The sequence below is a fragment of the Gopherus flavomarginatus genome, chromosome 4 (genome assembly GCF_025201925.1).
Source record: "Gopherus flavomarginatus isolate rGopFla2 chromosome 4, rGopFla2.mat.asm, whole genome shotgun sequence".
Classification (NCBI taxonomy): Eukaryota; Metazoa; Chordata; order Testudines; family Testudinidae; genus Gopherus; species Gopherus flavomarginatus.
In genome coordinates this window covers 199,879,912-199,903,201 of record NC_066620.1, presented here as the reverse complement: position 1 = coordinate 199,903,201, position 23,290 = coordinate 199,879,912, and the positions used below count along the sequence as shown (strand labels likewise).

The following is a 23,290-nucleotide window of genomic DNA, read 5'->3' as shown; positions in this document are numbered from 1 at the left end:
CAGTTTACTCAGTGCTTGGTCTGAGGTAAATCTGAGCAAGAATCTCAGGATCTGCCCCTATACCGGATTCCTATGGTACATCCCATTTTAACTGCTTAACACCCTCTGGCCTGAAACACTCACTGTCGAGTGCTTGAGATATTTTGGATTTAGTGCTCAGCGTAATAGCAGAAACAGCAGGCCCTGGTGCAAAGTACTATTCACCAGAATATTGGATTGTTGTCCTCCATCATCTGGATTTTTGAGTTTTCACATTTAAGTATTCTTCAAACAAGTTTACTCTCTTATTAAGATATGAACCTAAAATACTATACAGTTTAATACAAATACTTCTTAGTAATGAGAGATTATTATTTTTAGTACATACCAGAAAATGTAATCTGATGTGCTAAAGATAACGTGCTGATAATAAATGACCTTGAGAGGGCATCTCACACCCTACAGCAGACCCACAAAGGGTGTTTGGAGATCCTTTGTGCATCCATAAACGCAGACAATATGCAAAATAAATGGTTCTATCTAATTAGACTCTGACCTAAAAAAATATAATCACCCTCCCTTATCCCAGAAGAATTACTTTCCCCTCATCAACAAGCTTCTGTAAAAGGTTTGCATTACATCTATAATTTTATATACAAAGATAAAATAAGCATTTTTCAAAAATCTTCAAACATCACACCATTAGCCGTCTTCAGCAAAAGACTTTTTAGTGTGAATTGTTATTGAAAGTCATCTATGTTTCCTCCTTCTGAAAAGTGCTTTGAATAGGCAGTCTCCACGAGCTGCAAATGATGAGGCTTGATATACATTACATATACCGTACTAGCTTCAATAGCCATGTACATCAGGAAGTCTGCTTAGCCTCGTCATTGCACTTGCTCGGAAGAAGCACCAAGCAAAACACATAGGAAGTTTCAAGTATTTCTTCCACCTCTTATTCTTATTTGCAGCAGTTGTTTGATCCATAGTATTTGTACTAACTTCCAGAGTAACAAGTATTTAGAAATTTTCTAACACTACCTTGATACAGATTGATTTATTACACTGGAGAATTGCTGCTTCTTTATTTTTGCTAGACAAAAAACACATGTATGCCCCATGTGGAAAGCTTCTTGAAGCAACACATTTTTCACAGAGTGTGTGTGTGTGTGTATGTGTGTGTGTGTGTGTGTGTTTTAAACATAATATATCTTGTGTGATCCTTTTGAATTGAATGGGACAAACAGCCTGATTTTATATTTTAAGACTTGTGGTATTGAAATAAGACTACAGCTACATAGTGCTGTGAAAGTGAAAACTGCTTTACAATAATTAATCAACTGATCCTCACAATACCCTGAGAGGAAAGTAAGAAAATATTATTGTCTTGAAAAAGCTGAGGCAGAGAAGACAAGGACCACATTTTTAGAAGTGATGTCTAGGTGTGGGAGCCCAACTTTAAATACAGTAACTCCTCCCTTAACGTTGTAGTTATGTTCCTGAAATATGTGACTTTAAGTGAAATAATGTTAAACAAATCCAATTTCCCCATAAGAATTAATGTAAATGGGGGTGGGGTGGGGGGGGTGAGGTTCCAGGGAAATTTTTTTCATCAGATATATATACACACACACACACACACACACACACACACACACACACACACACACAGTATAAGTTTTGAACAAACAATTTAATACCATACACAGCAATGATGATTGTGATGCTTGGTTGAGGTGGTGAAGTTAGAGGGTAGAAGAGGGTGGGATATTTCCCAGGGAATGCCTTACTGCTAAATGATGAACTAGCAATCAGCTGAGCCCTCAAGGGTTACCTCAAGGGTTAACACATTGCTGTTAATGTAGTCTCCCACTCTACAAGGCAACATGAATGGAGGGAGGGGAGACAGCATGGCAGACAGAGACACACACACGGTGTGTGTGAGAGAGACATGCGCATTACTCCTTTAAGTACGCTGACCCCACTCTCAGTAAACTGCCTTTTTAAGTAGATAAGCAAGCTGAGACGGCAGCTGCTGTCAGGAAGCTCCCTACATCCTGAGTCCTGTCGTGTATGGAAGATGGGGTGAGTGGGGTGCAGGAGCAGGGGGGAGGGGGACACCCTGACATTAGTCTCCCTCTCGCTCCCTTGCAGAGCAAACAGGAGGCTCCCGGGAGCAGCTCCAAGGAAGAGGGCAGAAGCAGCACACGGCAGTGAGGGGAGGGACAGCTGAACTGCCTGGCAATTGCTAGCCTACTGGGCGGCTGCTGCACAGGGAACTTAGGCGAGTGGGGAGATGATAGAGGGGCTGCTGGTCCACCCTGGTTGCAAGCCCCCACTAGCTGCAAAGGGCTGCTCTTCCTGCAAGCAGTGGACAAAGCAGACGGCTGCTAAACAATGTTATAAGGGAGCATTGCGCAACTTTAAACTAGTATATTCCCTAATTGATTAACAAGGTAACAACGAAACAAGGTTAACTGAGACAACTTTAAGTGAGGAGTTACTGTACTTAGAGCCCTATTTTCACAGGTGCTGAGCACCCTGCCACTGAAAATCAGACCACTCATTTAGCTGCCTAAATATGGATTTAAGCGCTTAGCTTTAGGCACTCTACTTTGATCATTTCGGTGCATGTGCCTAAAAAGTTGGGCTTCCCAAAAATAGAGTAAGCCAAAAGAGGGGAAGTTTTTTGGACCTTAAGTGACTTGCCTAAATGCCACAGAAGAAGGGTGATCATATTTCTCAAAGAGAAAACAGGACACTGCGAGTGGCTGGCCTGAGACCTCCCCCTTCCCCTCCCCCTCCCCGCCACAGGGCTGGCCTGCGTTGCTTACCTGAGTCCTCTTCCTTGCGAAGGGGAAGGCAGGGCTTGGGTGAGCAGCAATGCATATACTAGATAGGGTGACCATAGTTCCCAAAGGCTGGGGCTGGCAGATCGCTGCTCTTCTGAGCCCTGCCTTCCCCCCTGCATGAGGCTGGAGTTGGCGTCACTGCTCGCCCCAGCCCTGCCTGCCTCCCCCCTGCACAGGGCTGCCATTGCCGCTTTCCCCCCACCCCCACCCCAGCACATTTCTCTGCATCCCACTTTTTTGACAAAAGTGGGCATTTGTCCTGTTTGCTCTCGCCAGCCAACTTGATCAGTTTGGCAAGAGCAAATGCCCACTTTTGCCCAAAGAGTCAGGACAGTTGGGACAGGGCTTAAAAAAGGGACTGTCTCGGCCAAAACAGGATGTATGGTCACCCTACACAGAAGGAGACAGAGTCGGAACTTGAATTAGAACTCTGCACTCCCTGGCTCCCAATCCTGTGCTCGTGAAAGGTGGTGAATGGAAGAGGAATAACGCTTACTCCTCCCTTCCTATGCAAACTACAGACAGTCTGAACTGTTCAGTCTTGGACTGCAGGAAGTGTCAAATCCGAGAGCTTTTTCTCTGAAGCCAGCTTTGCTTTACCTGCTGATAGCCTGGGCCGGGTTCTTGGTGTCTGCATCTCTTGTCGGGCATGTGGGAGCATGTGATAACGTTTTGCTTCATTCACTAGATCCCGGCAGGCCTCTGAAGACTTTATCAACTCCTCATTGTCAACAACATTTAGCAGATAACTGGGATGGATGAAGGGGAGGCGGACCACTGCCAGCAACTCTGCAGCATACTGGAGAAAGAACACACGGCAGCCTTAGTGCTTGATTTCAACCATTTGGCATTTCCTCCTCCCTCATCACAAACACTTCCCCTTATTACCCAACTTGGGAATATATTATACTTTGAGCTGCCCTTAGTACCTGAGCTTTGCTGTACACAGTCCTGATTTTCATGGATCCTGCATATACTCCCCAAACCTTCACTATTGTTCAGGTAGCACGAAGCAACACATTCCTTAGAAGCTCCACTTAGAAGGCTTTTTTTTTTGGGGTGGGGGGGAAGGGTCCCATACAGAGACAAAAAACAATCTTCAAAAGCTGACAATTCTTGTTATACAGAGATTTTGTTGTAAAAGCAGATTCTCAACTTATGCTCAATATAACACCTTATGCACAGGAGACAGGCATTAATCTTCCTAGCTTCCTGAATTCATCTTGATATTTAAGACGGGTTGCTACATTGAAAACAAATGGCTTTTCTAGCATTTTGTGTGAAACAAAAGCAGATGAGCTGCTTGGGTTTGAATAGCTTCTATGGTGGAACCTGAAAAACACCATCCAATTTGTTAACTATCTTTTAATTAGTAGGATTTATTTGTTTGTGAAACAAACCACGTACTTCAAAGTTTTCCTAGAAATCAGATTCCTGTGGATGCTACGCAAATACTGACACTACACCTCCTCTTCTATATAAATAAAATAAACTTTGTAGTGCAAAGGACATTGGAAGAAATGAAGCTGTCTGTCGCTGGTTATTGCTTAAAGGAAAATAAAACCACAAAAATGAAAATTGCAAGTGATAAATGAAGAGTCCATCCACTCAGAACTGATTTTAAATAATTGTTTATCTTACAGCATATCACAGAATACTTTACAATAAGAGACAGAAGAGCTGGAGAATGCATTTATGGAGCTGGGTATAGGGAACATATCAGGACAATAAGGACTAACTATGGCTGCATATTTAGAAGGACAGTAAAAGAAAGGTGACTATTCAAAACAGCAAAGATTAGTGTTACTAGTAAACGTTTATATTATCAGAGCACCCAAAGTCCCAAATTGGGATTAGGGCCAAGATTCAAGGAAATATTCATTAAGATTAAGGGGTTGAGCCTGAGCAGCACTTAATACCCAAAACTTCCACCGAGCTGCAGGTGTTCATTACTTTCTGGAATCCATCTGCCTGTTTAGTTGTTTAGACCATGTTCATCACCTAGTGATGAACAGACTGGACTTCTACATAGATTGTTTCCATCGACGTGCACGAGCTGAAATTGTGGAAAAGCAGCATCACTTGCCCTATAACCTCAGCCATGCAGAACGCAACACCATCCACAGCCTCAGAAACAACTCTGACATTATAATCAAAGGGGCTGACAAAGGAAGTGCTGTAGTCATCATTAATAGGTTGGAATATGAACAAAAGGCTGCTCAACAACTCTCTGACATCACATTCTACAGGCCTTTATCCTCTGATCCCACTGAGGATTACCAAAAGAAACTGCATCATCTGCTCAAAAAACTCCCTAAAGAAGAACAGGAACAAATCTACACTGACTCACCCCTAGAGCCCCGACTAGGGGTATTCTACCTTCTACTCAAAATCCATAAACCTGGGAATCCTGGACACCCCATCATCTCAGGCATTGGTACCCTGACAGCAGGATTATCTGGCTATGTAGACTCTCTCCTCAGGCCCTATGCTACCAGCACTCCCAGCTATCTTCAAGACACCACTGACTTCCTGAGGAAACTACAATCCTTTGATGATCTTCCAAAAAACACCATCCTGGCCACTATGGATGTAGAAGCTCTTTACATCAATATTCCACACAAAGATGGACTACAAACCATCAGGAATAGCATCCCCGATACCATCATGGCAAACCTGGTGGCTAAACTTTGTGACTTTGTCCTCACCTACAACTCTTTCAGATTTGGGGACAATTTATACCTTCAAGTCAGCGGCACTGCTATGGGTACCTGCATGGCCCCACAGTATGCCAATATTTTTATGGCTGACTTACAACAGTGCTTCCTCAACTCTCGTTCCCTTATGCCCCTACTCTACTTGCGCTACATCAGTGACATCTTCATCATCTGGACACATGAGAAGGAGGCCATTGAGGAATTCCACCAAGATTTCAATGATTTCCACCCTACCATCAGCCTCAGCCTGGACCAGTCCACACAAGAGGTCCACTTCCTAGACACTACAGTACTAATAAGCGATGGTCACACAAACACCACCCTATACCGGAAACCTACTGACCACTAGACTTGCCTACATGCCTCCAGCTTTCATCCAGAGCACATGACATGATCCATTGTCTACAGCCAAGCTCTAAGATACAACTGGCTTTGCTCTGGTCCCTCAGACAGAGACAAACATCTACAGAATCTTTATCAAGCGTTCTTAAAACTACGGTACCCACCTGGTGAAGTGAAGAAACAGACTGACAGAGCCAGAAGAGTACCGAGAAGTCACCTACTACAAGACAGGCCCAACAAAGAAAGTAACAGAACGCCACTAGCCGTCACCTACAGCCCCCAACTAAAACCTCTTCAGCGCATCATCAAGGATCTACAACCTATCCTGAAGGATGACCCCTCACTCTCACAGACCTTGGGAGACAGGTCAGTCCTTGCCTACAGACAGCCCACCAACCTGAAGCAAATACTCACCAGCAACTACACACCACACAACAAAAACACCAACCCAGGAACCAAACCCTGCTACAAACTCCGGTGCGAACTCTGCCCCCATATCTATTTTAGGGACAACATCACAGGACCTAATCACATCAGCCACACCATCTGGGGCTGGTTCACCTGCACATCTATCAATGTGATATATGCCATCATGTGCCAGCAATGCCCCTCTGCCATGTACGTTGGCCAAACCAGACAGTCTCTATGCAAAAGAATAAATGGACACAAATCTGACATCAAGAATCATAACATTCAAAAACCAGTAGGAGAACATTTCTCTCTGGTCACTCAATAACAGACCTAAAAGTGGCAATTCTTCAATAAAAAATCTTAAAAAACAAACTCCAATGTGAAGCTGCAGAACTGGAATTAATTTGCAAACTCGATACCATCAGATTAGGTCTGAATAAGGACTGGGAGTGGTTGGGTCATTACAAAACCTAAACTTAATTTCCCCAGTTCTAATTTCTCCCTACTGTTATTCACACCTTCTTCTCAACTGTCTGTAATGGGCCACTCTCTTACCACTTCAAAAGTTATTTTTCCTCCCTTGGAATCCTGCTGTTAATTGATTTATCTCGTTAGACTGACCTCACACTTGGTAAAGCAACCCCCATCCTTTCATGTATTTATACCTGCTCCTGTATTTTTCACTTCATGCATCTGACGAAGTGGGTTCTAGCCCACGAAAGCTTATGCCCAAATACATTTGTTAGTCTCTAAGTTGCCACAAGGACTCCTTGGTTTTTTTAGCGTGTAAATGCCTCTAGTGTCTGGGAATCAGGGCACAGCTGCAGTGGAGGAAGAATGTAGAGCTACAAGGATGGAGAAAGGGAAAGATGAGTGAGCAGTTGTTGGTTAGAAATATTTCTCAAGTTCTAGTGTGCACAATTGGTTCCACCCTGCTAGGTGGTAAGCGATCATACTCATCACAGGAACATCTACCACTTCCCATTTCCCTACAATAAATTTAAAACAGAGGCATCGGTTTGGTAGGACATGCAATTATCTCTTTCCAGTAGGAGTTTGTGCTTGGAGCCATGTCACCGTGATGATATAAACTAAGTTAAAATGAGCATGTGATGTGACTGAAATGGGTTCAGTCTGGCAGAGAGAAGAATACAGGTTTTCACAAAATCCAATCACTTCATTTAACAGAGTGTAACAGACATGGAAGTGCTTGGCAGTCTGAAATGTCCAGTTTTCTGAGGAGAGATGAGTGTGTGTTTGAATAACAGTAACACCTCTGAACTTCACAACTACAATAAATAACACTGTAATAACACTTTACACTTCTGTAGCACCTTTCTGTCAGAAGAGCTCAAAACGTTGTGCACACACTAATTATCGTCAGACTCACAATACGCCAGGAGGCAGGCAGGTTTTATAGATGGGGAAGCCAAGGCAAAATGATTAGAGTGACTTGCCCAACGTCAGAGTGACAGAAAGATGACCAGAAGCAAATGCTGACTACCTTGTTCTAACTGCTAATTCATGAGACTTCCTTAATACATGAGATTTGGGAGATGTATTTGCATAAGGCCAAAAGCTTGCAGGAAGGACCCTTTGGGTTCAATCCTGAGCATCACACTGCTCCACTTGTATCAAGGAAGTGGTGTAAAGGGAGTAGAAAACAACAGGGTTTCTCCTTCTGGGGTAGGAGGCGTCCTCAGTGAGTATAGCGTCATCTATACCTGGTTCTATGCCACCTGTCCTACAGCCTGCAATATAGGGGGCAAGTCAAAAGTGGGGGAGGCATGCAGGAGGTGCGGTCTTAACAGGCTGCTCTGTAGCAATTCCTATCTGTATGCTTGGGGGTCAAGGCCACTTGTGTGGGAAGCAGCCTTGGGACTACTCGAATCTACACCAAACTCTAGGTTAGCCCCACAGAAGCAGCCTCAGGATCAGGAAGACTCAATGACCTCACTTGTGTCCCTAAAGTTTGCCTGGCAGAAGATCAGTTGAGAAACTGGGCACAGGTAAGAATTTGAGCCCTGCCATCTGCCACTGTTCCATACAGTGAAATAAAAGATGCTCCCATGACTCTTTCCTCTACTAAAATTTATTGCAGAGGGGAAAAAAAAGTTCTGCCCTTTCCCTAGAGTTACAAATGTCAGCGACTTGGCTGCAGACATTTTAATGCCATTAAAATGATGCTAACTTGTGGGAGGGGGAACACAGTCAACATATGGCAGTGGGAGGCAAAGCTCTAATTTCAGGAAGTGCCTTTTTTAAGAAGTTTGGAGGCGTTTAACCTTACAGAGGAGCCAAGATGAAATGCAGAATCAGGACACCAGGAATAATGAGGATATTGATGGGGACATCAAAGTTTAGCCAGTGAGTCTCTAATGGGGATGCTAATCCCATGCTGTAATGAACTAAAAGGAATAGCTAAATAATAGTTTATGTAATGGAGAAATTGGAATATGCACACATCTACAGCTAAGGCAGGCCAAACAATCCTCCTAAGCATCCTGGTTCACCAGAAAGCTGCCCCTTCTGCCTCTCCAATAGGCCATGTGCAGGAAGCAGCCATACTGCCAAGTAAGACAAAACGCAAGCAAATACTCATGTCATTAAACGAAAACCTGGGGTTAGACACCAGGATGTCTCCATGTTTAGCTTAAATTGGCATTTAGGGGAGAGCTCCCCTCCAGCAACGAGAGGCAATTCTCCTGACTCCACCCGCAGAGATACTGCATTCTTCCCCCATGCCTCCTAGAATAAATGAGGCAACGGCTGCTGAATTAGCAAAGCACACTCTCTCTTTCGCCCACCTTTCCTTAATTAGATTAGTGAGAAACTGTAACTGTGTTTCTCTCCCTCTCTTTCTCTGTCTGAGCTTGTGGCTCATTGTGAAGGCTAATAATAATTAGAACATGTCGCTTTCTCTCATCAGCATGAAAGCTAATGTCACATAGCAAAGCTAATGACACATTTCACTCTTATTACCTTTCCCCACCCAAACAGCTACAGAAATACTGCTGTATGTGTGTGTGAGAAAGAGAGCACACACTTCTTCGCTGCCAGCATTAAGGGGATGTGTATATTGTTTTTTACCAAGGGATTTGTAGGGTATGTATAATCTCACTGTCTCTAGAGGATGGTAGAGGCTTTTATAAACCAGTGACTTTTCGCACTAGCTCCTTTAAGCACTATAGTCGATGGCGAGTTTCATTTGACTTTGCTGATTTAAGTACATCCAAGTGGTCTAGGGATTCTGTAGCCTTTTCCTTTCTGATTCTGCCTTGTGACTGCTTCATAGGCTCATTAGCTATGATTGTATTAAATTATCCTTTTTACTGAAGATTGGAATAAGTACTATTAAGCATTTCAACCTTCTTACCATTTACTATTCTTCCTTTTCTTTCTCCTTCCCTTGCTCCTTGTACACATATAAAACTTCTATGGTTCCCTTTTACATTATTAATATCATTATTAATAATAATAAAATAGTACAATAGATACGAAGGGCACCTTTCAAAATGTACACGGCAGAAGTTTCAAAGAGCAGCCTCCAATTTTGTGGTTGCAAGTATGGGCTTACAGTTTGTGCCCGTAATTCCACTGTAGCTACATATTTTTTAGAGCATTCATTTCTCACATTCTGAATGCAAGTGCAAATTGGGTAGTCGGAGATGCAAATATTCATATTTGCGCCTGCAATCACTTGGTGTAATTCTATGCAGGAGGTCAGACTAGATTATGACATGATAATGGTCTTTTCTGGCCTTAAATTCTATGAATCTGTTAATTTATTTTTTCAGGTGGTAAAAGGCAGACCATGTCTTAGACCCTTGAGCATTTAGCCCATTGTTTAGAGAAGGCTCCACTTCAAGGAGTTCACCATTTAAATTCAATCACTGCCATACGAAGAATGAATGAGGCATGAGTATGGGAACAGACAGGACAGCTCCTCAACTGGTGTGGCTCCACTGATATCAATGGAGCTATTCTGACTGATTCCAGCTGAGGATATGGCTTATAGAATCACAGACAGTTGGGGATGAAAGGCTAGACCCCCTCACTGACTCTTTGTAGAGTTTGCTCTCCATGGGGGTGGGAAGGGAGAGCTGGCTTGACAACTCACGAGTAAGGGGGACTGGCTATGAGGGAAGGAGTAGACAGACTTGGTGTGGGTTGGTTCCTGAGGCACATATACATTTGCCAGACTGCTGTCGATTTTATTAGCTCAGCTGGCCAGCAGCTTCTTCACATAGCCTGAGTTCTCGAGGATTTATAAAACCCAGGACAAAATGCCTTTATGTTGCAAAACAAGCAGGGTTCCTGCCCCATAGAGCTTACAATCTAAATTTAGATGTGACACAATGAGCGAGAGAAACAAACCATAAGGTGGCATGCAGTGGGATAGCTCAGGGTTATACTAATCAGATCATACTGAGCAGTGGTGCGCATATGTCACTGGGCTCCTAGTAGGCAGAAAGCAATAACCCAATCTGGAATTTGGCCAATCCTTTGTGGTTAATGGCCCTATCCTGTGGGACCTTTAATACGCACACATGGTCAGGATGTGTGTTTAAGATCTCCTCTGAAAGGATGGCACCTCTGACATCATAAAGCCCCCAGTACTACAATGGGATATTTACTGGTTACAGTTTTCACAGCACAGTGAAGATATAAATTGTTATGTGAGTGTAAAATATTACTGGGTCAGTACCGACTCAGAGTGATGGTGCTGCCTGTTGTACCATCAAGATTATTTCTTGCTGATTTGAGATGTCTCATCCATATATCTAACTGCATATAATTTATCCACTTAACTTCTGCATATGTTTTCTCTACCTCTGCAGTCAGAACAGCTCTCCAATTGGATCACAGAATATTTTAATGCTATTTACATTTCTGCTTGTTGGCCTGAATGGGGATGTTTACTTCATCAAACTTTTTGTGACCTTTCTTCCCCTAGGAATTATATCTGTATCATTAGTAGTTTATAGAAAGTGGGCTTTAGCATGCTATCTGACTTTCAAAACTCTCTTCAGTATCACATTTTAAAAAATTGCTTTTTACTCTGAAATCCCCAAGCCAGTAAAATCCTCATAGGTATTTTTTAAATGACTATCACTGTGCTTCTGATTGGGCTATTGTCACAACAGTATACTGCTAGTTTTAGGAAATATGTTTACTGTTGCAGAATCAAATTTCCTGCTCTTTAAATATTACACTGGAACGCTATCAAGATTTTTGACGTTTTTGAAGTAATGCCCAGAGAGGTCAAAATAATGTTTCCCTGATGTCTTACAGCTCATCTCTCTCCCTCTGTTTTACTATTCTTTCATACAAAAGACCTTTGTGCTAGCTGCCTAAAGAAACATATTTTAGCTAGAAGTACAAATACAGAAGTAAGATTATCCATATTAAGATAGGTTTTTAGCCCAACGAACTGCTGTTTCAGCTGTTTATGCATCATTCTAAGAGACTATTTTTTAACATTTTAAAACTAAACTAGGAATACATTCAATTCATCAGAGAGACTGAGAAGATTAATACACCACAGCCTTAAAAAGATTTCTCTGCCCTCTCACACTGAGACTGGGTCCAAATTCAACTGGATTTTAAAGACAAAATAAAAAATTCTAATCTGACAGCTGCGGCAAAAACTCAGCGGTACTGTTAAACAATTATGAGATGACTCTGAGGTGGCAGCAATGCTACACCAACGATAACACATTGAGACCTTTAGGGGGCACACGTTTTTAGAAAGCAGACGTTATCCCTTAGTTCCTGGACTGGCGGTCAGATGATGAACTGCATGTTGAGCTGCACTGGCAATGAATGCTAGAAATCAAGAAATTTCCAGTGGCAGAGAGACAAGGCACAGTGGGTTAGTGCCAGGCAAGAGTCCTGTCCCCATCTTCCTGCTGCTGCTGGAAATCCTCCATGATCTTTTGAACTAGAACTCCCTACAGGACACCAAAAAGCCTTCGCAAACTACAGGTGTCCAAGTGCAATAGCAATGGGAAACTGGCTGTTTTTGGAAAGTTTAAACAGAGTTCTTGAGACAGCAGCACCAGTTGCTGATTCGAAGCTTCACTAGAACAAAGCAAAGTTTTGTTTTTGAGGCACCATAGTGCTACCTGATGATCAGGGCAACCACTTCAATGCATATTGCCCATGGGTACCTCAAGGGCACGCATTCTTTCTAATAATCTCTTCCATATTTATAAGTGTTAGGACAAGTCCAAATCAAATCTCCACTCTCTGGTGTGCACAGCATTTGTCTGCTATTTATTACTGTTTAGTTTGCATTGGTTCAATTTCTTTGAACTGAAAATCCACTAACTATAAAGCTTGAGTATCATTATAGCTGGAAACCTTATAACATAATGAGATGAACATTTGGAATGAAGTCTGGTTCCCAGGCCCCAGACTCACACAGTGACTCAGTGGGAGGGAGCTACATGCAGAAATCCCATGCACAGCAAGAGGAAAATAGCACCCGCCTCACTTCTTGAAATGAAGTTTTAACATGACATCTTTATGGCAGCACAGCTGACTAAACACCATAATGTCATCAGTGTTGCAGAAAAGGAGCTGCTATCCTGTTCTCCAAACAGTTCATGGAGCAGCATGTGAACATGTATTTCTAGATGTAATGTGATCAGGTTATATTTAAGCACACAGGATGATGAATAATTAATTCATTATACTCAGAATTTATTTCACACTCAGACATTTTAATAAAAGAATCTTATCATAAATGTCTTATTCTGCTGACTAAACTCTACCAAAATAAATGTCCTCAGAAAGTAACAAACGATATAACAATCAGTGATTGGCATTTCATTTGTTCCGGTTATAAATATACACCCACGTATACACCTGTACACACACATATGTACCACAAAGGCATGCTGTCAAGATTAAATGGTGTTTATAATTTGCTTTGAAAAGGAAGTACACTCCTGACACATACAGCATAGTGATACACACATAAAAAGATTTTTTTCCTATTTCTAATGCAATCCTGAACTTCATTTCCCTTTCCATTCAGAAAAGCAGGGAGTGTGGCCTAATGTTTGGACCGGATGACTTGGGAGTCAGGAGTTCATGATTCTGCCACTGACATAAGTGTGACTATGTGCAATATAAGTAATCTCCTGTACAGCTACCCTGTATGTGTATGTGCTTGCAGGATTGAGGCCTTACTCATTCAGTTTCCTCAGCAATAGAAGAAAGAAACACACTGTTAAAAGTAGGAAGATGTGTTGGTAAAGCCACAAAAAAACTGAGAGGGGATTTCAGGACAGGTGCAGCTCCCAAAGCTACTTTCAACTTTTTTTTTTTTAAATTAAATAAACTAGATTTCAAGTTGATGGTAACCCTTTAAAAAAAAAAAAAGAATGCCGTATACCAGCCTTTAGTGAGTAACCGAGAACTCCACCTTTATCCTGCTTTATTAATTAGTGGACCTGTTTTCTCTCTTGTATCACGTCTTCTCTTGATGTGGTTTTTTTATTATTCCTCTGGACCCCTGGGACTAGTATTAACTCACCCTTCTGTTTCCTCCACTCTTGTTATTCTTCTCTCTCCAAGCCTGCATTGGTTCTGTGAATTCTTATTTGTTTGGCCCCCTAGAAAAGGACTTATTTAAACCCCAGATCTCTAAGCAGTCTGTCACTATGTGAAGACACAATGATTACATCTCATTCCTTGCACTCTTCACTTTCAGAGAAATTGGAGTTTGTTACACCGCAATTATGGCATCCATTAGGACTCTTCTGCTTTCCAAAGGGGAGGCTTTCAATGCATTCTGCTATTATTGTAGTCACTAGGGATGGGGTTTCCAAATGTGCTAAGCACTCAAATTTCATTAAATTTTAAAAGAAGTTGGGTGCCTAACTCCTATCAGCTCTTTTGAAAATTCCAACCTTCATTTCATACATAGCCCATAATTGTCTTCCTGAAGCCTAACACCTGTGAACTGCATTGCTCAGTGAATTCATTTCTTACTATGATGAATTTAAGTAGCTTCCTGGTACAGGATGTCACCATTTTGAGTTTTCCTATCATTTTCTGCCCATTGCTAAGGAAAAGGTTCACAGTGTATTTGATACTTTCTGGATCATTAAGCTGGCCTTCTTCATAACTGTGGAAACTTTCTGATGCTGCATGTCTGACTATATGTGTTATTTGGGTATTTAAAATTCTCCAGGACTATGGTATCCAAACACCTTGAGAGTTGCCCATTTTTCTTCCTTCCAGAAATGCACTGTCTCCTCTTCGTCATTCTCTGCATCCTAACCAAAGTCATTTTATTGTCATTCTCTTTAATTGTCAAAAGGTAAAAGCAGCAAAGAATCTGTGGCATCTTATAGACTAACAGACGTATTGGAGCATGAGCTTTCGTGGGTGAATACCCGCTTCGTCAGATGCATGTAGTGGAAATTTCCAGAGGCAGGTATATATGCAAGCAAGCTAGAGATAACGAGGTTAGTTCAATTAGGGAGGATGAGGCCCTGTTCTAACAGTTGAGGTGTGAAAACCAAGGAAGGAGAAACTGGTTTTGTAGTTGGCAAGCCATTCACAGTCTTTGTTTAATCTTGAGCTGACGGTGTCAAATTTGCAGATGAACTGAAGTTCAGCAGTTTCTCTTTGAAGTCTGGTGCTGAAGTTTTTTTGCTGCAGGATGGCCACCTTAAGGTCTGCTATAGTGTGGCCAGGGACGTTGAAGTGTTCTCCTACAGGTTTTTGTATATTGCCATTCCTAATATCTGATTTGTGTCCATTTATCCTTTTCCGTAGAGACTGTCCAGTTTGGCCGATGGCCACACTATAGCAGACCTTAAGGTGGCCATCCTGCAGCAAAAAAATTTCAGCACCAGACTTCAAAGAGAAACTGCTGAGCTTCAGTTCCTTTGCAAATTTGACACCATCAGCTCAGGATTAAACAAAGACTGTGAATGGCTTGCCAACTACAAAACCAGTTTCTCCTCCTTGGTTTTCATACCTCAACAGTTAGAACACGGCCTCATCCTCCCTGACTGAACTAACCTCGTTATCTCTAGCTTACTTCTTGCTTGCATATATATACCTGCCCCTGGAAATTTCCACTACATGCATCCGACGAAGTGGGTATTCACCCACGAAAGCTCATGCTCCAATACGTCTGTTAGTCTATAAGGTGCCACAGATTCTTTGCTGCTTTTACAGATCCAGACTAACACAGCTACCCCTCCGATACTTGTCAAAAGGTAGTTCACTGGCATTTATAACATTTGACATAATGTCACTTTTCCTTCTCTGCATTGTCTTCCCTTTCCATCACTACTAGCTACTAAACTTACTGGTGTGCATGGTGTTCATTCAGCCTGCATTTGCTTTGCCTCAGTTTTATCCCATTGCCCCTGCAGTAGTTATGCTCCCTTGCACCATCCTAGGTAATTCCTTTCCTTTCCTCTTCAAATGCTTGCAGACAGTTATCCCCCTTTAGCTGTTGTTAGACCAAGTCAAGCATATTCAATCCTTTTAATCTTTCCTTCAAAATCAATTCCTCTAGTCCTTTAATCATTTGTTTTGTTCTTCTCTAAATTACCTTCAATTTGTCTACAAATCTGTGGTTCTCAGGTGCCATGAAGATACTATTTAGACAGAGCTTGCTCTGAGGACACAAGTTCATAGACAGCTCATTAATTTTTTTATGGGTAGGACATTTCATTTTATAAGTGGACATTTTGATGTTAAACAGTGTTTTTTTTTAAAAGGGCACACTATCAGGTCCGTATGGAGCACTGAGAAAGGTGACATAGAACATGGCACTCTGGTCAGACAATAAATTTACTACTTTAGATCTTGAATTGGGCCAGATCTCCAGTTTGAGTATATTGATATAAATCCATTCACTGTTAGCCAAGCAACATTGGTTTGCACTAGCTGAGAATTTGGCCCAGTATCTAGTATATCCTATCAACACTCCATGTGACAGGTATTCTATCACCCCTCCACCACACACACACACACACACATACATTTCACAGAGAGGAAAGTGGAGGCAGGTAAACTGGCTTACTCAAGGCCACACAGTGAGACTATAGCTAAACTAGGATTAGAGCACAAGAGTTTCTGGCACTAAGCCCTGCCTGTCCTCCAACCACTCAGGGCCACCCAGAGGATTCCGGGGGCCTGGGGCCATCGGCGGCAGGCAGCTCTGGTGGATCTCCCGCAGGCATGCCTGCGGAAGGTCCGCTGGACCTGCGGCTCCGGTGGAGCATCCGTAGGCACACCTGAGGGAGGTCCAGCGGAGCCATGGGACCAGCGGACCCTCCGCAGCCATGCCTGCGGGAGGTCCACCGGAGCCGTGGGACCGGCAAGCGGCAGGGGGCCCCCCGCGTGGCGAAATGTCTAGAGCCGGCCCTGTTCGGCGGCAGGGGGCCCTTCCATTCTGGGACCCGCCGCTGAAGTGCCCCGAAGACCCGCGGCGGGGGCCCCCCACTGGCAAATTACCGCCGAAGCGGGACCCGCCGCTGAAGTGCGGCCCGCTCTTCAGCAGTAATTCGGTGGCGGGGGCCCCCGCTGCAGGTCTTCGGGGCACTTTGGCGGCGGGTCCCTGAATGGAAGGGTCCCCCGCCGCTGAATTACCGCCGAAGACCAGGTTGCACTTTGGCGGCAGGTCCCACTTCGGCGGTAATGCGATGGCGGGGGGTCCTTCCGCCTCGGAGCGGAAGGACTCCCCTGCCAGCGAAGACCGGGAGCGGAAGAAGCTCCGGGGCCCGGCCCCGCAAGAGTTTTCTGGGGCCCCCGAGCGAGTGAAGGACCCCGTTCCAGGGGCCCCGAACAACTCTTGTGGGGGCCCCTGCAGAGCCCGGGGCCTGGGGCAAATTGCCCCTCTTGCTCCCCCCACCAGGCGGCCCTGCAACCACTATACCATGATGCTTTTCAGACAACAGTGCCTCATTATGCAATATGTATTTTGTATGATCTTCCCAGAGGTAAACTAAGGTAAAAAGAAATAACTACCATGACAAACCCTACCATCTCCTCAATCAGTCTGGAAAAGAAATAAATAGAAAACCAGCAAATCCAGTTTTTCTAGATGTGTCAGTCTATTGCGGGATTTCCGTCGAGTGACAAATAAAAGGAATCTCTAAAACCAGTGGTCTGCTTCCACTGCCACAGGAAATTACCTAACCATTCAGGAACCTGACATCAGATGTAATTTCTCTCAGTTAGATTGATTTTATGCAACTGCATTACTGGCAGGGCTGAAAGAGTTAAGTAAATGTTGCCATATGCAGTTGGCATACTGTTCCAAAGCACTGGGGTACAGTTATTTACCAAATATTAGTTTAATAAATATTTCATTATTTGAGCTCACTATCTGTCTTATGTAGATGGATCGGTGACTTTTGAAAGTTCTGTTACTCTACCTTTGTAGCACATCTCAGATGCTGTTTTCTGTAAAGCAGTACAGTTCTTTTATATAGCACCGTAAGACTCCTAAACGGCACACTTAACAGAATTAAAACTGGCGAGGGTATATCCTTTCACCTTGCTTTCCACAGCCCATGTCCATTCAGGAGCCCCCCACTGCCACTTTGAGCCTGGCCTTAAGAGGATTAACAACACTAAAAAGAATTTGATACCCAAGGAGCAGATTTTCAGTGGCACAAAGAACAGTTAGGCACCCGATTCTCATTCTCTTGCAGTGAGAACAGGGGACTAAATCCCATTTGTGCTTTTGAAAATACACCTCCCCTGAAGAAGCTACCATAATACGAGGACTTTGGTGATTACAACTAAGGTAGTGCACAAGCAATAGCAGCTTTCCAAAGAGCTTTTCCTCCCTAGAGCTGTCACCCTACTTACTCCCTGCTGTGGAGAATGAAGAGCTATGTGTATTTTTTTTTTTTTTTAATAAATATCATCTCAGTTCACCCAGTTGAGATTATCCTGCCTGACTGCATGGAGTTCAATCAAAGGAGGCTGTTCGGAGGGGGGAGGGAAGGGGAAGGGGAAGAGGGAACAAACAGGAACAAGACAATGACAGAAATAAGGCTCTTTAAGGGAACAATGCAGAGAACTATTATTTGGGGAATGCCCCTGGCCAGCCTTTAACCACTCTGGCTAGGTTTATGATTTCCATCCCTCAGTCTAAGCTTGAAGGGGATACTAAACCATTAAAGACCCCCCCAGCCTAGAAAGGAAGGGGGCTTGAGTGGGCTGCCAGCAGCTGCCTCGGGGGAGATGCTGACAGAGACACATAGAGAGGGAGAAGATGCACCAGGTAGCCTGCTCCCCCCAGTTCAGGAGCAGGGCTGTCTGGGCTAAGTAGAACTCACTCAGCACTTGTAAGGAAAGAAAGAGGTGCAGGTAAGAACCAGGCATATAGGTCTTTTGTTGTTTTACTCTTTGCTCTGCCTGCTATGTACCTCTGAGTAAATAATAATGATTTGTTTTGAGCTCCCTAGGGAAAAGGGCTTACAAGTGCCAAACAGAGCTGGGCCTAGAGGATTAACATGCTTGGGAAACAGGGGAATTGCAGCCCAGAGATCCAGGCTCAGAGTGGTTCATCCACAGGGTTCCATGCACTTTAGAAGGAGAAAAATGGATCTAAAACACAGCTCACTCTATAACCACGACACCTGCCTTCCCATGCGTCGATGCCTTTACTCACTATGTTAACTTTAGGAATTACACAGCAAGCGCTTCTGGACAAAGACTTTGTCTTAATGTATTTTCAAAAAGCCCCATGAACACATCTGACACACCATCCATATACAATACATGATAGAATATAAAGAGCGTGCCCTCCATACTGTCCACCATTAAACTGCAGACCCCTGACCAGCTGTACCCCTGCAAGGATTCACCCTTGGTCAAGGACAGCAGTGAGGGTTGCACTGTACCTTTCAGTGGAATTTTAATTTGTAGCTGGAGCTCCACAGGACCCCCACTAGCAGAGGCTGCCCGTGGGCTGCCCTGAACCAGCATATAAACAAGTCTCTCGGGTCATGGACCCTCTCACTTTTGTGGCTTTGCTGGCTGGTTACTGAAGCAGTTGCTGTGGTGCCTTGCACCCACTGGTTCCCTGCACCAAAAGGTCTGCAGCAACAGAACCTGGGTGAATCAATCCCATTATAGCCTGAATTAAGTTACAGCATCCTGTGATGCTGGCAGACCAGGTGCCAGCTCATGCCAAGCCTGTAAGCTTCAACTGAACACTGACAAATACATAGCTGAATTAGTCTGGCTCACCTGTGGGTTAACATTGTTAAAACCGGTATTAGATTCATAAAAACATGTTTAGTGTTTAGATCTGTAAGTTGCTGCACGTATTGAGCTCACTTATAATAGCTGTATCTCATGTTATAAGATAATATTTAAGTGTTTGCTCTATAACTATAAAAGTGTTTTCTCTGAAATTGTAAACTTCCAGTCAAGAGAGAAGCACTACCAAGTGTGAAATACTAGCTTGCCACAGGAGGTATTACCTCCTCCTGCCCAACAATAAAAAAAAAAAAAAGGCTCATATACACCAGATACACCGCTGCGGAACATCAGAGGACAAAAGACTTCATTATTGGCCCTCGTCACCCTCAATGAAGAGGAAATGTGCACATGAACATATCCCATCAGCTGCAACTCTGTGGCAAGATAGACTGGAGCATCCAAGGGGACTGTCTGAGACTCCATGTTAAGGCTGTTTTAGTGCTTCAGAAGTTGATACCTGAGGCTTGGTTGGTGAAACCGAAGTATAAAACAACCTGTTTGGGGTTTGTGCCCTGGTTTGTAACTGTCTGCCCTGTGGTTGGCACTCAGGGTCATGAACCACTCCAGACAGCTTGACATATCCATTCCAATCTGAGAAGTGTTCAGTGTACACAACGCATTGCCCTGACAGATTCAGCAGAAATGGTGGGTCTGACTCTGCAAGGTGTTGAGCACCTTGGACTCCCAATGAATTCAGGGACTGAACATCTGGTAGGATTGGGCTCGATATTTCTCATGCTGGAAGGAGGTGTCATCAAAATTTCTACAGATCATCTTTATCAGACAGAAGACTGGTTAGTCTGACTTTATATCCATCCCCAGAGTAATTTGTTTCTCAGCTCTGAAAATGTAGATGCCATTATAAAATTTTAATGAGAGGGTGTTTCATGGTAAATCTAAAAAGCAAGAGCTTCTGCTTTCAGAAAATAAGCATCTGACTAACAGCCTTATATATAATACAGCAGGATATAGAGAGGTCAGAAAAAGTCAGAGCAGCCAGCCTGCCACCCTTAAAACTGGGCTTAGCAATAGGACTGGACATGAAAGCAGCCAGCTATTGGTACCTTTAACATTAATTTATTCAAAACACTCATCTCCCTGTAGATAAATATAAAAAATTGAAAGAAAAACATAGGAAATCAAACACCACAGTGAGAAATTTGGAGAAACAAATAAAGCTATGAAAGCACTTCAGAAGCAGGAGAAAGAGGAATGTAACTTGGAAAAAACCCCACTCCAATTGCTTCAACATGAAAGTGAAAGAAGAGGAGGTAGCAGTGGCAGTGGCAGCAGTGAGAAGGAAAACAAAAACCACCACTTAAAAAACAAATTCATAACATCAGCACAGCAGGAGGCAGAAAGAAATATTTAAACCAGCAATCTTGAAAACATAACCTAGATTGCATGGTGATTGACACCCTCTGTCTGTGACAGAGAAACAGATTCATTCTACAAGGTTCTTTCCACTACTGCCCTTGAGAATGATCCCATAGTTTCCATTAAGTTCTGTTTCAGTACAGGAGCAGCTCAGAACGGACTGTCTTCATAAAACTTTAAACAAGCAGAGAAACACACTAACAGTACTGCACATTTCCCAGGGCCAGTGGGAGCTGAGAAGGGGCCCATTTCAGTAAATCAATGGCACCGCATAAATGTTTTGCGATAATCATAACAACATATATGGCCCAGCTTTGGCTCTTGGTACCTGTTCTCAACCACCACTCCAACCACCAGGGCTGACTGCCTAGAACCCAGAGCCTGATAGCCAGAAATGGCCAAGGGCCTGCTTTGGCCTCTCTCTCCCCCACCCCACCCCACCCCACCCCACCCCACCCCAAATGGAAGCTCAGCAGGGTACTGGGGAAGTGACAATAACATTGGGGAGGCATTCTCCCTTCTGAGTGGGCCTGGACAGAGCCCATCTGCAAGAGGGAACATTCTGACCCAATAGTAAAGTTGGGGTTCAAACCAACAATCAATTTAGGTACTCGGACATCCCCTTATTACCACAGTTAGCTACCAAGATCAGCTAACTGCAAATCTTATTTAGTTATATCTAAGGAGAGTGGCAGGTTTTTAAGTGTCACCAATGTAATTCGTCTATCTCAAGGCCCATGTTTTGCCTTTATTGTCCTCAGAACCAGTCATTATTTATAACACTTATCTGGAGATAGTGGTGGGCAAGGTAATACATTTAACTTCACAAGTTAAGGGCAACTGCATAACTCAGACAAATAGTGCAGATAAGCTAACCCTAATAAATATTTATATACTACCAGAGGAGGTACCTGAATACCCAGTAAAGGTACAGTATAATTTTTTATACACAGTGTACTTATAAGCTGGTCATGCTATTAGCATTCAGCACCAAAAAGATTGTGATTTACTGAGGATTTTTGCTTCCCACTGTTACTGAATGTGCATGCCTTCCCCAAAATGTATCCCTTTCCTGAGGTAACATATCATGCAATTATAAACCTTAAAAGATTTAGCTTTGACTAAGTCTGCAGCCAACAATTCCAAGAGTCTATGTTTCTAATATATGTGTAGCAAATGAGAGGCTTTTAATTCTAAACAATCAGATAGGGGGAATCAGATTCTGAAATGGCATACAATTTGTGCATAACCTGGAGTCGCTTGCTGCTTTTTTACCTCCACAATCCCATCTTTTATTCATCTTCACATTTAAAATTGCACGGGGATAGTTTCTACTTTAAATAGGTATTTATGAGAATGGGGAAAGAGTGGTTTCTCAGATTATTTTTACCTGAGCTCTGAGTGCAGCATCCTTCTTAATCCATTTTATCACTGTTTCATACACCAGCTCTTCTGCTTTGGTGTTCAGGCTGTCATTGGACATGTAGGAAATGAAGTCGTCTTTTGAGATATTAAGGATCTCCTCTTGATTGGCCACTTCTGGGAAAATTTGTAGGGCATATGCTTTGGCCATGTTGTATAGTTCACTGCACTGCATAGCTTCAGCCATGGCTAATATTCCTAAGCAGTTGCTGGCAGTCAATTGTTTTTCTAAAAAGAGCAAATAAAATATAAATGAATGAATAAAAATGGCATTATTTCACTGATAAATAGATGCTATGAACATAAATAACTCTGGTTCACTTTAAATAGCACCGAGGTTATTCCAATGAGTCACCATTAAAAGAAAAAAGTCTACCAAATGCAGTTTCTTTAGATCTGCTTTTTTAAATCTTTAACCGGGTGGATGGTATTTTCTGGGCCTGTTTTTTGGTGTGTACTCTAGTGGTGTGGTTGGGAGAAACTGTTGACATAACCTTATTACCAAGGACCTCCTCTCCAGTAGGTCCTAATTCTAATGCTTACCATGTTCCTTTAAGAAACAGCAAAGAAGTAAACCCTAGTGCAGGTGCTTTAAAAATAAACTCAGACGGCTCTGAGGACATTTTTGAGGATGCTACAGTTGCTTCATGATAATGTATGTCCTGCTTAGCTACTAAGCCACTTCAAATAATAATAAAAAAATTTCCCCACAGGAACTTTGTTACTGTAGAATGTGATGACATTCCTTATGCAAAACACAGATTATACTAATGGTTTCTGTTAAATGTTGTGTAGTGGTGTTTCAAAGCAAATCATGCACAGAGGAGACAGCATTATCTGCTTCCTGGCAAACAAGGAACTGCACAGCGTGTAGTAACATGTTAAGGACGAGCTATGCTCTACACTTTGCTGTTCTTTTTGCTTTTCAGA

General features: G+C 43.0%; 1 protein-coding gene across 2 annotated transcripts in view; it reads right to left on the bottom strand.

The window, feature by feature from the left end:
- KLHL29 (kelch like family member 29) overlaps window positions 1–23,290 on the bottom strand; it is a 475,551-nt gene that overhangs the window by 45,752 nt on the left and 406,509 nt on the right. For both annotated transcript variants that reach the window (XM_050950742.1, XM_050950741.1), the window contains exons 7-8: window positions 22,329–22,588; window positions 3,432–3,630 (exon numbers count right to left, since the gene is read on the bottom strand). In XM_050950742.1, coding sequence (XP_050806699.1) covers window positions 3,432–3,630; window positions 22,329–22,588 — 459 coding nt within the window. The remainder of the gene's footprint in view (window positions 1–3,431; window positions 3,631–22,328; window positions 22,589–23,290) is intronic.